The 15309-nt window shown below is 37.3% G+C and overlaps 1 protein-coding gene and 1 pseudogene across 1 annotated transcript in view; both read right to left on the bottom strand.

The window, feature by feature from the left end:
- The window catches only part of LOC120779655, a 68655-nt gene that overhangs the window by 45197 nt on the left and 8149 nt on the right, over positions 1 to 15309 (bottom strand). The window contains exon 4 of the mRNA XM_040112013.1: positions 7911 to 8108. Within this exon, the coding sequence (XP_039967947.1) occupies positions 7911 to 8108 (198 nt within the window). The remainder of the gene's footprint in view (positions 1 to 7910; positions 8109 to 15309) is intronic.
- On the bottom strand, positions 826 to 1020 carry LOC120779960 (annotated as a pseudogene).

Here is a 15309-nt window from a genome sequence, read left to right on the forward strand (position 1 = left end):
ATGCAACCCTGCATCAGCTGTTTAAAATGCAACCCTGCATCAGCTATTTAAAATGAGAAAATGCAACCCTGCATCAGCCGTCGATTGGGGATATTAGAGCAGGACAGATATACTTTTTTATATGACACTGCTGAATGAGCGCAACAAAGATGTATGATCACATGTATACGTACGTGACTGGGTAAAATTGTCGCTCGGCCTATGTTAAAGTACACATGATTACCCTATGGATTACCCACTCTCTTACCCACTGATTATCTGGTATTTTACCCGCTCATGGTTGGCAGGGTTCATACATTCATATATACTTATATGTACATACATTTGCATACATTGCCAAACAAAAAAATGCACAAGCATACAAACATACATATGCGTACACATATGAATATGTCACCAACAAAAAATTGATCTTCACAAGACAATATGGCAGCCAAATTGGCGAAGAACAAGTGTAGTACATTTTACAACAAAAACGATTTCATTCATGAACGCAGGCGCAAATTCCACAAGCGATCTCGCTTCATTCATAAAAACAGAGGCCGTAACATCTCCCCGATCGTCCCCAAGTCGTCTTTTCGAGACGATGGCAAAAGCTAAAAATCATAAATTGCACAACTTTCTGGTGCTTCTCGCAAAAATCTGCGTCGATATGTATTCACGATCATACGTATACATACATATGTACATATTTACGCATGTTTGTAGGCGAAGCTGCTACAGCGGCAGGGAGTGACAATCGGCGGCCATTACTTTACTTATGCCATAGAAATTCTGTTGCTACGAATATGGAAATGACAACGAAATAATGCAAATATGCATATTTCTAAAGGTCATTATTAAGTAAGCGAACGATTTTCGAAGAAACATCATTTCTAATATGCCACAAGACAAAATTAGAAATGAACTTCTTAAACCTCACGCTGTCAGATAAAACGATATACCTCGTCATCGCGGGTCGATTTCCAAAAAATTTAAATGAAGACTAACTACAGAAATTATCCTGTAAAGTATAGCCTTAATTTTTTAACGGCCAACGCAGAGTATTTCAACCAAAAGATACGCAAAATAGTTGAGAATTCGCAGAAATGAAAGGCAAACGAAAGAAAAAGAAGTATAACTTCAATAATGCACAAGCATACAAACATACATATGCGCACACATGTGAATATGTCACCAACCAAAAATTGAAACATTCTTCTACAAAAACAACAACAGCATAAGCATGGCAACATTGTGTTGTTGGTAGAAAAGCCAAGCTAGAGAACTTAAAGCATAGAGAAGGTGCAGATTCGATATCGAACATTTGTTAGATTTATAGTAAGGAATTCACCTCACAACCACAGAAGTCACGCTATGAAGTTTAACAGTTCTCCACATACTCAAACAGAGAATATAAAGAGAAATAAATACATATATGTAAGTATTTATGGCAGATGATGATGAGAATATGAAGAGACATAAATATATGTATGCAAGTTAACGATAGCCTCCGCATAGAAACCTTACCCTAACTGTAAATAAAATTGAATCTTTGCACTTTGTAATTACATTGTGTCATAAATAAGAAATATAATTAACGTTTTTGATTACTTAAGAATTCGATATGCTTTTTCCGTTCTGACTTCAAAAATCCATTATTATCAAAACAATATCGCTCGCCCTCACAAGAAGGCATAACAATAACAATCGTAAAGAAAACAGAACGCTTAACGTTCTGCTGGAATTTGCTGTCGCAGCTAAAATTGTAATTAACTCTTTGTTCTGGATCCAATCAAGCTGATGCTTACACTTCAGCTTTAACTTTAAGTAAATAAAACCAAAATGTATATATATTAGTATTTCTGAAATAAAGAATTGATTTGTATCTTGCAATCCACTAGAACCACACGTGTTCTCATTTCATCCGCGCGTTCGCGGATATAAAATATATATTTTTTTAAAATTCCCTCGTTGCGGGAATTAATTGGCGCCCAACGTGGGGCACGAAGTTAAAAGTGCCTACTATAGTAATAAAGTAAAAAGTGAAGTAAAAATTATATAAAAAATTGTCTTGTAAAGAAATAATTTAGCACGAAGTTAAAAGTGCCTACTAAAGTGAAGAAAAGTAAAAAGTGAAGTAAAAATTATATAAAAATTGTCTTTTAAAGAAATAGTTTAGCACAAAGTCAAAAGTGCCTACAAAAAGTGAAGAAAAGTAAAAAGTGAAGTAAAAATTATATAAAAAATTGTCTTTTAAAGAAGTAGTTTAGCACAAAGTCAAAAGTGCCTATAAAAAGTGAAGAAAAGTAAAAAGTGAAGTAAAAATTATATGAAAAATTGTCTTGTAAAGAAATAGTTTAGCACAAAGTCAAAAGTGCCATACTAAAGTGAAAAGAAAAAAAACATAAATACACAAATTTTTGAAAAACTATTTGTACCTATCAAAGATTTAGAAGAATAACAGTGACCAAAAAGTTATAAGTGAAAAACTTTCACCAAAAAAATAACTGTGTGAACAAGATCAAACAACGAAGTTTGGAAAATTTTTTAATTGATAATTATAATAATTAATTAACTCAACTAACCAACAAAACACAAATAGAGAGTGACTTAAATCGGAAAAATACAAATATTTTGCATCATCAGCAACTTATTAGAAAATTAACAGTGACAAAAAATTGTTAACAGCAGCAGTAAAAACATCAGCGGACGTGTCAACAGCAGCAGCAGCAACCATAAAGGAAGCAACGTCAACTCCAGCATCATTTAACGAGAGAGCTAACAAGGGAATATATGTATTTGTTTCCAAAATGATCATTTTAATTTTGACTGCACTAATCAGCTCAGCAAACGCTGATGTTATAGATTACACCCGACAAGACTACGTACTTATCGAAAATGGAGATGTTTCCATTTATGAGGAATACGGGGACTTATTTCACATTACTAATTTATCTTATTTTGAAAACATAATAGCAGACGAAAATAGAAATTTTTACAGTAACAATGAACAAAATCACGACAGCTTAGGAATTATTACACAGGAAACAGAATCAGAAACTTTGATAATTAAAACTTTATTGGAACAATTAAAACAAACCCATTTTAGGCAAAAAAGCGGTATAAATGAATTAGGAACACTTTAGAAATGGATAGCTGGTACACCAGACCATGACGGCTTTGTAAAAATTAATAACAAATTGGACGAACTAGTAGTAAATAACAATAAACAATATACAACAAATTCAGAAATTTTTAAAATAATAACAGAATTAACTGACACAGTTAATAATATTAAAGGTGATACCATAAACAGGAAAATAAAAAGAAAACGAAATCAATATGTTATATATGAACTGCAAAATTTAATAAATACAATAACCTTTGGTAAAATTGGAATTTTAAATCCAACAATTTTACACTTTGATGAACTAAAAAACATAACATACTACCAACACGGTATAATGACAATAACAGATTTAATGGACATTTCTAAATTCAAAATAGCCCAAAAAAGAGACATAATTATAATTTATATAAAATACCCTAAAATAGAACTAACATGTAAGTACTATGATGTAAGAGCCATAGCTCAATTAGATGGTAAGCTTATTATTGACCAGAACATAATATACTGTAATAATAAATTTTTTAATATTCAGAATTGTGAAACAGAAATTTCAAAAACATATTGTCAGAAATTTTAAATAAAAAACAAGGAAAATGTAATAAATTAAAAGAAAAAAACCTACAAATTGAAGAAATGAAATCAGGAGCGATATTAGTTTCAGGAAAAAATATTGTAGATAATCAAACATTAAACGGAACATATTTAATAATATTTGAAAATTATACTGTAATAAATAATCAATCTTATGAAAACATTGAAGTAAAAATGTGGAATTATTTTAAAAATAACCATATAAACAATTTTGAAATTTTAGAATATTTTGAAACAACCAGCAAACTGTTAAAATTAGATAATATAAATATTTTAACAGAACGGAACAAGAACATAACAGTCCATTCATATTTCTGGTACATAACCTTAATTTTGGGAATCATTTTCATAACTTACTTATTACTAAAATTAAAAAAATCTCGCGAAATTCCCAGACCAATCGAAAATAAGCAATTTCAAGAAATCACTTATAATGCTCTTTTGGACCAAATATATAAATTAACTCAAAATAATAGTGAATCGGGGACGATTTATTTTAGGAAGGGGGGAGTTAACGATAGCCTCCGCATAGAAACCTTACCCTAACCGTAAATAAAATTGAATCTTTGCACTTTGCAATTACATTGTGTCATAAATAAGAAATATAATTAACGTTTTTGATTACTTAAGAATTCGATATGCTTTTTCCGTTCTGACTCCAAAAATCCATTATTATCAAACCAATATCGCTCGCCCTCACAAGAAGGCATAACAATAACAATCGTAAAGAAAACAGAACGCTTAACGTTCTGCTGGAATTTGCTGTCGCAGCTAAAATTATAATTAACTCTTTGTTCTGGATCCAATCAAGCTGATGCTTACACTTCAACTTTAACTTTAAGTAAATAAAACCAAAATGTTTATATATTAGTACACTCAGTCCTTTTCTTACGCGATTTTCGGTTCTGCCACTAATCGCGTAAAAAAATTCGCGTAAAAATGGTTAGTTTTCCAATATTAACTGACGAATTGGATCCGAATATAAAAAATATCGCGTATAACAAAATATACGCGCAAAAAAATATTCAAAAACAATACAATAAGTTTCAAATTTCAGACTTATGATTTATTCATTCATAACAAAATAAAAAATACAAAACAAAAAACATATATAAAAGAGAAGAAAATAGAAAATAGGTAGATTTATTGAAAAAACCGTTGAATGCTGTTTAATCACTGTCATTATCCGTAGTTTAAATTATTTTTAGCTGCTTATTTTGATGGCCGGCACTGATATCACTAGAATTTGTATCAGAATCAATAGTAAGAACTATGGAATGATGTTCTTATTGACTTAGCGTCTCCGACTGAGTTTGCACCATAAATTCAGTTAATTTTGTTTGAATGCTTCTTTTTGGACCCAATAAATTCCGATGTAGTTCTTTATATCTTAACATGCAGACACTCAATTCTTTCTGAAAAATTCGTGCCGTTCGGCATCAGTATCATTTGCTACAAAATAATTTTACAATTCTGCTGCAAGTTTAAGACCAAGCAAAAAACGAAAAAAAGCATTCGCGATAAAGTGAGAAATTCGCGTAAAAAAAGGAATTTGCGCTGCAAAAATAACCGCGTTAAAGTGAAATAGCGTAAAAAGAGGTCGCGTAAAAAAAGGACTGAGTGTATTTCTGAAATAAAGAATTGATTTGTATCTTGCAATCCACTAGAACCACACGTGTTCTCATTTCATCCGCGCGTTCGCGGATATAAAATATATATTTTTTTAAAATTCCCTCGTTGCGGGAATTAATTTGCATGCCCATGATTACGCTTCCAACGAATGTAAAGAATTTCGTTTTGCTTGTTTTTGCTTTCAACCAGGCAATCGCTTGTATGTGCAATGTATGCATATACATATGTAGGTATGTACATATGCGCATTGATCTGCATCTTCATACATTCATATATACTTATATGTACATATATTTGTATACATTGTCAAACAAATAATGCACAAGCATACAAACATACATATGCGTACACATGTGAATATGTCACCAAGAAAAAATTGAAACATTGTTCTACAAAAACAACAATTGCTCAAATAGCATAAGCATGGCAAGTCAATATGGCAGCCGAATTGGCGAAGCCAAAATGTAGTAAATTTTATGTACATACATATGTATGTGGCTCGCATTTGCTTTCGCAAACATACAGACAAATGTGCCAAAGAAATAATATATGCACATATGTATGTATATGCCATGGAAATTTTATTGGTACAAATATGGAAATGATAACGAAATAATGCGAATATGAATATTTCATGAAGGTCACCAATTTTCTTTGAAGAAATGAAGTTCATTTTGCACATCTTCACTTTGTAATAGTCGAAATAAATATAATTTATTTGAAATATTAATTTATTTAAAAATTAAAAAACAAAATTAAAGAGAAATAAAATTAAAATTACTTTTACCTAATTTTTCCCGATTTTGTAAAAAAAATTAAAATTTTTACTATTTTTCGGAAAACATTAATACAAAATATTCACGCATATGTGACTCAGATAATGCTTTTTACTTTCTTTTTTACTTACTTAAATAAAGAGAATTGCTTTATAGAAAAATATACAAATTCACACAGAAAACGTAAAAAAGCATTCTCTGAGTGACATATGTATGTATGTACATATGCATGCTTATATTGAATTATATGAACCATTGTCACATATGCGTGATTACTTTGTGTTATAAGAACCATTGTTTTCCGAAAAGTGGTAAAAATTTTATGTGATAAAATTAAATAAAAAATAAGTTTAAATAAATTATTATTTCAAAAATGATATTAATTTCGACTATTATATTATATCAATTTCGACTATTGTAAAATGAAGATGTCCTAAATGAACTTTAATGTGCTATTGAATTATATGAACCATTGTCACATATGCGTGATTACTTTGTGTTATAAGAACCATTGTTTTCCGAAAAGTGGTAAAAATTTTATGTGATAAAATTAAATAAAAAATAAGTTTAAATAAATTATTATTTCAAAAATGATATTAATTTCGACTATTATATTATATCAATTTCGACTATTGTAAAATGAGGATGTCCTAAATGAACTTTAATGTGCTCATATAAACACTTCCATTCATTCCTTCAAAGGAAAGTGATGACCTTCATGAAATATGCATATTCGCATTATTTCGTTATCATTTCCATATTTGCACCAATAAATGGCATATACATACATATTTACATACATATATTATTTCTTTGGAACATTTGTCTGTATGTTTACGAAAGCAAATGCGAGCCATATACATATGTACATTCATAATAACAAGTGTCGCACGCTTCTTTCGTATCTCCGTTGTCACGGTCAACCAATGGCCGAAACTTGCGTTCTGTCAAAGAGTCAAGTGCTGAACAAATTGAGCACGACAGACTGCAAGCGACATCTGTCAAATATTAAAATACACACGTTCTTATGGACACAGTTATGTAGTTGTGCAGCTGGCTCAATAACTGTGTCCCTAAGAACGTGTGTATTCTAATATTCGTTTGCAGTCTGTCGCGCTCAATGTGTTCAGCACTTCAATGTGTCGAAACACTGACGCGACGATAAAGCGCCACAACATTGTGTTGTTGGTCCGAGCTGATTCTTAGAACAAACACCAGAAAGATGTTCAATTTATTATTTTTAGCTTTTGCCATCGTCGCGAAAAGACGCTACGTAGGCGAAGGCATGCTCGGGGAGATGTTACGGCGTCTGTTTTTATGAATGAAGCGAGGTCGCTTGTGGAATTTTCGCCTACATTTATGAATGAAATCGTTTTTGTTGTAAAATTTACTACATTTGAGCTTCGCCAATTCGGCTGCCATATTGGCTTGCCATGCTTATGTTATTTAGGCAATTGTTGTTTTTGTAGAACAAACCTTCAATTTTTTGTTGGTGACATATTCACTTGTGTACGCATATGTATGTTTGTATGGAGTGCATCTCGATCTCTTTCAAACTTTGCCTTTATTTTATCTATATACAAATTGGTATTTGTGACCAAAAGTTCAATAACATCTCTGTCAAAGAATAATTGAAAGAATTCAAGGGGAGATTTGGCATTCATTGCATACTCTTTGACTCCCGGTAAGTGAATAATAATATTTTGTACTCGGGGCCCTTACTACGTTAGACGGTGGTACTTTAGACCATTTCATTTTCGGGCCATTTCTCTGAGTATGTCGAGATAAAAAATAGTTACCTTCCGATGGTTCGGAGATGTTTTGAATATCTTCGGATTCTTCAATTTCGCTTTCTGAATCATGAGCACTTTCAATAACAGCATCATTTACCGTTTCGTCTTCCGAATCCGAACCAGCTACATCTTGCTCTATATCAGACACTTCGTCCAGCCATTGCAATATTTGCCTTTCGTTAAACATTTCAAATAGGTGAAAAACTAAAAAAAATAATCAAAATAAACTCATAAACAATAAAACAATTACGCAGTTTATAAATATATACACACAAAGAAAAATAATTAACAATATACTAATATAAACTAAAAGAAAACACAATAGTTAAAACTTACCTCCTCCAAAAAATGATACGTAACTGGTCGCATGGGGTCAGCGCTCTAGACAGCGATACATGCGTACGCGTTGATGTTCTGGACGCGACTAATTTGCGTAACCCGCGCGGAGTGAAGAAGCTAGAAGAAGCGCGAGCGCGATCTAACTATTGTAAAACCATTTTTTTTTAATTTCAAGTGGCCCTGACCCCATGCGCCTAATTAAGGGTTAATCAATTTTACAAACATACATATGTACGAGTTCAACTAACGTTGTGCAGAGTCCACAGTCGCAAATTTAAGAGCTATATAAATATAAGTAATTTTTAAAGAAAGTTTGTTAGTTCTTAACCAGCAACCGAACTGTAAGTTGCACAATAAATTTTTTAACAGAAACTGCTACAGATATAAATGAAATAATCCATATGGACACATATGTCATAAAAAACACAGTTTCTTGACGTTCATAGATAAATTTTCTAAACTAGCTTCTGCGATTTATTTAGAAGACAGAACCAGCTTAACTATAATAGAAAAAATTCGTTTACATTTTTCCTTAAAAATGAAACATTTGAACGACTTAAAAAAGTAAATGAAAAACAAATCGAAAAGCTTAACACTAGAAGAGAAAATTACCAACACACCGACAGGGAGGGATATGTGAATAACTACCCTGCCAACCATGAGCAGTGAAACAGTAGGTAGTAAAGTGTGGAAAAAATGTGGGTAGATTGCCATAGGTCGCGTAGAGATTCTACCCACTTTTCCCCTCACACGAATGTACGTATACATGTGGTTATACATCTCTGTTGCGCTCATTCAGCAGTGTCATATAAAAAAGTTTATCTGTCCTGCTCTAATATCCCCAATCGACGGCTGATGCAGGGTTGCATTTTCTCTTTTTAAACAGCTGATGCAGGGTTGTATTTTCTCTTTCCTAATTAAAAATATTTTTAAAATTCTAAACATTTTAAATTAAAATTTTTTATTTTTTTTTTATTAATAAACATTTTTTACAAAGTTTCAAATAAGTACATATGTTCAATAAAAATATTATTAATATCTGAAAATAAAGATTAATTGTACAAAATGATAACAATATCTGAAAGAAAGGATTAATATTATCTGAAAAAAAACAACAAAATATGTACCTACAAATAAAATTGACTCTGAAGGAAAGATTATTTATATAAAAATCATAATAATATCTGAGGGAAAAGAATAATATTATCTGATTATTTAAAATATGAAACAAACATTTGTTTTCACATACTACAAGGCGGCCTGCACATTAAACGCATTAAATACATACTTATGTACATATGTAATTATTTTTGCGTATTATATTGGACTGCGCAATCCAATTTCAAACAACACACACTTATTTTCACATACTTAACAATTTATATTTGATGCTTCTGATTATATTGCTGCTACTGCTATTTACAATTCAGTTCTGATTTCCAATGCTATAAAAACAAATGAAGTAATTATTTGCAAATTATTAAAAAAAATCACATAAAATTCACTTACTTACCTTCTTGTTGTACGAGCACGAATGACATGCGTCTTTCAATCGTTTTTTTATTACCCTTTTTGGGATTTTCTTTTGGTACTATTGACAATTATGTTTGCTCCTTCTCACTCGTTCAAATAATTCAAGAAATGAAAGAAACTTTTTTTCATCGCACTTAGGTAAACAAAAAATAACCCGAAAATGTGCGTTGGTGTTAGTGCATAGAGAAAAAATGTGTAGTATTGAAATATTTAACAAAAGTGGGTAGCCGTGGTTGGCAGGGTATACAGCTGTTAGACAGGAGCCCAGATACAGAAAGATGGCAATCGACAACACACAGATAATTTTAAAAGAACTACCAAATTTTCAGGTAGAATCAATACTGACGATTACAACCCTTATGGGTTGTAGGGCAGGTCGCCTCCAAGCTGGTGCATCCTGGGTAACGCTAAATGACCTGCAGCCTTCACGCCCTAACAACTCCCTGGACGACTGTAGCTTTAGACTGGCTTTTGAGGAACTTTTGTATTGGATTTGGTAGAACCCTGGGCTGGTGGTGGAGGCATTCTGACACCTGAGTATGATGGTGATGGTGACACTCATCAGAAATGGCTGAAGGGCTAATGTCGCAACCGCCCCCGTCCCGTTAAAACCCTGCCAGGCCTCAGAGTACGTTCCACCTCCGTCGTTGTTAAGTTGGCGTGGTAGGTGTATGTTGAGATGATTCCTTCTTTGCGCTGGTCGGCTCTGAACGTATTGCCTCATAAGAGCATACGTCAACCCTCGCCTTGGCCTCGTCACTGAGATAACCTTGGGACCATAAAAGGCGACTGCCTTTCCGGGGGACGGATAGCGGCTCTGAGTGGGGACCCTTTTTGAATGAACAGTAATAACAACAACGACGGAAGGATCGACACCTAGATCCAACCCAGGCGGGGTTGCTGCTCCCATGGCGATGAAACCGTCGCCGAACAATAGCAGCAACAAGACGAAGACTCCAGTAGGTGTCTCTTCAGGTAGCGGACTGGGCGTAGCCGGCGTAAGCCCGCCGGCAAGAGAAGCAGCGAAGGGTGGATCCTTCATACGTGGCGGAATCGCCAGCACTAGCAGAGTAACCTCTGCTAGAGTTATGAAAGGATCCACGAGGGGTAGAAGCAAGGCAGCTTTAGCGAGAAAGCTAAAGTCAGACCGCCGATTGGCGGCCAAGATTGTGGAACGCTACAGTGACAGAAACCTGACCAACATGCTAGTACACTCGAGTGGGCCAAGAAAGTGCTGAGCGAGGACGATAGGGTAGGACCGGAAGCTAAGAAGACAGAACCGGCGGTCAAGCGGCAGAGGTCGCACGAGGGAAAAACCTCCCTTGGTAAGAAACCGCGAACGGGAAAGGCACCAACCTTTAGCGAAATCGCTAAAGGCGCTGGGGCTACAATACTCGGGGTGCTCGATCGCAGTAGGGTGAACGGTGCCATCTCCCATGATGAATGGAAGAGGGTAGCGGCGGCTATCTCGTCGGTCTTCCTGAGGGTGGTCAAGGAAAGCCCTGGGCCAACCCCAAAATGTGTGAGTGCCGGTTGGCACCAGGGGCTGCAAAAGCTCACAAGTTGTGCTGACGAGAGATCAGCCATCTTATTTAAGAAGGCAGTATCTCAGGTGGGGGAAGTTTGGAAGGGAGCCAGACTGGAGGCCGTGGGCGAAGAGGATCGGATGCCAGAGCTGATGGCACCCAAGTTGCGGCGGCGGTGGATGTGACAAAAGGTGCTGATGGTCAAACGACCGTGGAAATCGACCCGACAGAGAGCCCTGACGGTCAAATGACCGTGGAAATCGACCCGAATCTCTCGGATGGGAAGAGTACTGGGGGCGGTTCGTCGATCGGCGACTCCGTCTTCGTCCTCGAACAACTGTTTGAGGAGGTGCGGGTCGATCACGACTTGGGCGCTGAATTAGCGCTCTAGGAGGAAAGTCTGAAGGATGAAATTCCTTCATATTAACCTCCGGCATGCGAAGGCGGCCTCCGCCAATCTATTGCTCCATCTGGAACAAGACTGAGCTGATGTCGTCCTGATCCAGGAACCGTGGCGTGACGAGATCTCTGGATTGAGGACAAAGAGCCATAGGCTCCTGACGGCCAAGGATGCAGGTAGGAACAGAGCCTGTATGCTGGTAAGGAATGAACTAACGGTATTTCTTTTACCTAATTTCAGCAACGCTGACGTAGGGACAGCGAAACTGGAGTGTACACCGGGGATTTTTGGCTTATCTCCGGACCTTAGCCGAAGCGCATAAAACTGGCACTGGCGTCATCATCGGTTCCGACGCTAATTCGCGACACCAAATCTGTGGTAGCTCGAATACTGATAATAGAGGTGAGTCGCTTTTTGATTTCATTATTAGCGAAAATCTTCGCATTTGTAACAGAGGAAACTCTTCTAGGGAATAGGTTCTCGACCTCACCCTAACCTCACAAGGGATTGCCTCCTGATCTCGAACTGGAGGGTCCTCGACGATCACTCCTTTTCAGATCATAGGTACATCGAGTTTAGTTTAGTCGGAGAAGGTCCGCCTAGGAAATCTTTCAGAAGCCCTAGGAACACGGATTGGGAAGGTTACCGCAAGAGGCTTGGGCAAACTCTCCCACGCGCACCGGGGGTGGACTCGTTGGCCACTACCGATGCGGTGGAGGAGTGAGTTGAATTCTTCAGCTCGGCGTGCAATGCTGCGCTGGAGAGGTCCTGTCCACTGAAAGAACCGAAAGGTAAAGGGAAATCTCTATGGTGGACTACGGAGCTCTCAGACATCTGGGCGTCATGTAGACGTTTATTCAACAGGGCCCGAAAAAGTGGGTTATATAGTGACTGGGCTTTGTATAAAGCAGAACTTTCAATATATGTACAAGTCCGAGTTAAGAAAGGCTAAGAGGACCTCGTGGAAGAGCTTCTGTTGAAAAGTGGAAGGCTTTCACGAGTCCTTTAGATTCAGGCGTATTCTCGCAAAAACCCCAGTATCCCTGGGGTATCTCAAGGACGCAAATGGGAAGTGGGCCCTCACCAGTGAAGAAACGCTTCTTCTGTGAGGGGATCTCTAGGGGTGCCGCATGACGATTGTGCGGCCTTTGTCGGCATTCTGGATGAGTGACATTTGACGTGGGCGATTAACTCGTTCAAACCATTCAAGTCCCCGGGACCAGACGGCATCATACCCCCGCAGCTGCAACAGGCTGTTAAGGTGTCATGCAGCTGGTTGGCACCTATCTATGCGAACTGCATCAGATTAGGTTACATACCGGGGCCCTGGAGACGAGTCAAGGCTACGTTTCTCCCGAAGGCTGGCAGGGGCTCCCATGTCACGGCCAAGGATTTCAGGCCAATCAGCCTCTCCTCCTTCCTGCTAAAGACTCTGGAGAGACTGATGGACTGATATTTAAGGAGGCGCATTCCATGAGACTACCCGTCAGGAGCACAACATGCTTATCGTAAAGACAGGTCAATAGATACTGCGCTGCATACTATCGTGTCATGGCTCGAGGAAGCCATTGAAACCAAGGACTTCACTGTTGGGACCTTCCTTGATATTGAGGGAGCTTTCAACAATGTCCTGCCTGGGGCAGTGGTAACTACTCTTGACGGTCTTGGGGTTAAATCGAACCTCAAGCACCTCATTCTCAGTCTTCTGTACGACAGAGTGATCGAAACAGAATGGGGCAGCGCGCGAGTTGCGTCGTCAAACGACTCCACCACTGTCAAACTCGTCGACACACAAAAAAAGACAAGTATTTTTTAAATATTTTTATTTCTCTGAAATGTAAGTTGAATCTTCAGATTCAACTACATACATATGTACATATAAAATTGTAATATAAGATATGCCGGGTCGTTGATGCTGAGGAATGTCAAGTCAGCACAACGGCTTCAGGTAAATTTAGCAAGTAAGATTTTTATAAAGGTTTCAGGTAAATTTAGGAAATAAGATTTTTGTAAAGAATAAAATTATGATTAATAAACTGGACGGCAAGCCGCTCAGTACGGTAAACCGGAGTTTTATTATATCGTAATTCGCGTGCGAGGCGAAGTGTGAGTAGGGGAACACCACAAGGTGGGATTCTCTCTCTTCTTTTATGGGTCCTAGTCGTTGACGAATTGCTCAAAAAACTAGAGGATCGCGACTGTCGGGTGATTGCCTATGCAGACGATGTAGCACTTATGGTCAAAGGAAAGTTCCTTAGCACCGTGTACGAGTTGACGCAGGGATATCTCAGCGTTGTAACAAAGTGGGCGGTCGGTAGTGGACTCGCCATTAATCCAAACAAAACATAAATGGTTTTATTCAGCCGAAAATATAAAATCTCGGTGGAACCGCTGCCGCAGATGGGAGGTATTCGCCTGCAACCGGCGGATACAGTGAAATATTTAGGGCTCATCTTGGATAAGAAGCTTTCATGGAAGCCGAATATCGAGGAGAGGCAAAAAAGGCCTCTATTGCCTTATACTGCTGTAGAGGAGCTATTGGCAAAAGATGGGGCCTCTCACCGAAAGTGCTGACACCATAGCCAAGCCCATCTTGTTCTATGGTGTCTTCATGTGGTGGAGGGCTTTATTAGCATATGTGGTGCATTAAGATCCACCCCAACCATGGCACTTAATGCAATTTTGAACGTAACGCCGGTGGACATTTGGCAGATTTGCTGCTACGGATTGCATCCACCTTCAGAGAAGTGACAATTCACTCAGACAGCAGAGCGGCAATACTAGCCTTGAACTCATTCTTAGTGCGTTCAGGGTTGGTCGAAGAATGTCTAACGTCGCTATCTCTAGCAGCTAGAGTTTTAAGGATTAGACTGGTATGGGTGCCGGGCTATAGCGGAATCGCAGATAATTGCAAAGTTGATGAGTTAGCAAGGAAAGGCGCCCTAGAATCATTATCGGTAGAATGGGAGCGGATTGGTGCTCCTGTATCTTTTTTTGTCCTAGATAGCTGGGCCACGCGGATGCTAATCCAACGCTGGGCCAGCATCGGTACTTGTGCGGTTGCAAAAGCCTTCTGGCCCAGGATCGATCGCAGGAGATCTAATGATCTCTTATCCTTCAGTAAGGCTTACATGCGGTAAGAATAGGTATCTTACCAGATGCTGACTGTAGAAGCTGTTTGCAAGAGGATGCGGCAGAAACAAGCCAGCACTTCCTGCTTGACTGTCCCGCGTTTGGGAGGTTAAGACTTAGACACTTGGGACGCATACCTTTGGATAAGTCCGAACATGGGTGTTCTCTTTTTCAAGCAATCTAACCTAACCTAACCTAACTTTTTGACATTTCTGATTTTGAGCAACGCAACCCTGATGGTGGAAAACGTTGATGGTACAAACGGTTTTGCCGAAATTTCTCCAGAAGACGTAAAGATAACAGTAAATTTTAGCACAATACTACACATTATCAATTATTAAAGTTACTGAAACTCTTGAACATAATATGGAACAAATCACAGACAATGACGAAAAACTTTTTTTGATACAAGAATTAAATAAGGTTAAATCGAAATTAGTAACTATTAACCCACATAGACAACGAAGAGGATTAA

Source organism: Bactrocera tryoni, unplaced genomic scaffold (genome assembly GCF_016617805.1).
Source record: "Bactrocera tryoni isolate S06 unplaced genomic scaffold, CSIRO_BtryS06_freeze2 scaffold_11, whole genome shotgun sequence".
Taxonomy (NCBI): Eukaryota; Metazoa; Arthropoda; class Insecta; order Diptera; family Tephritidae; genus Bactrocera; species Bactrocera tryoni.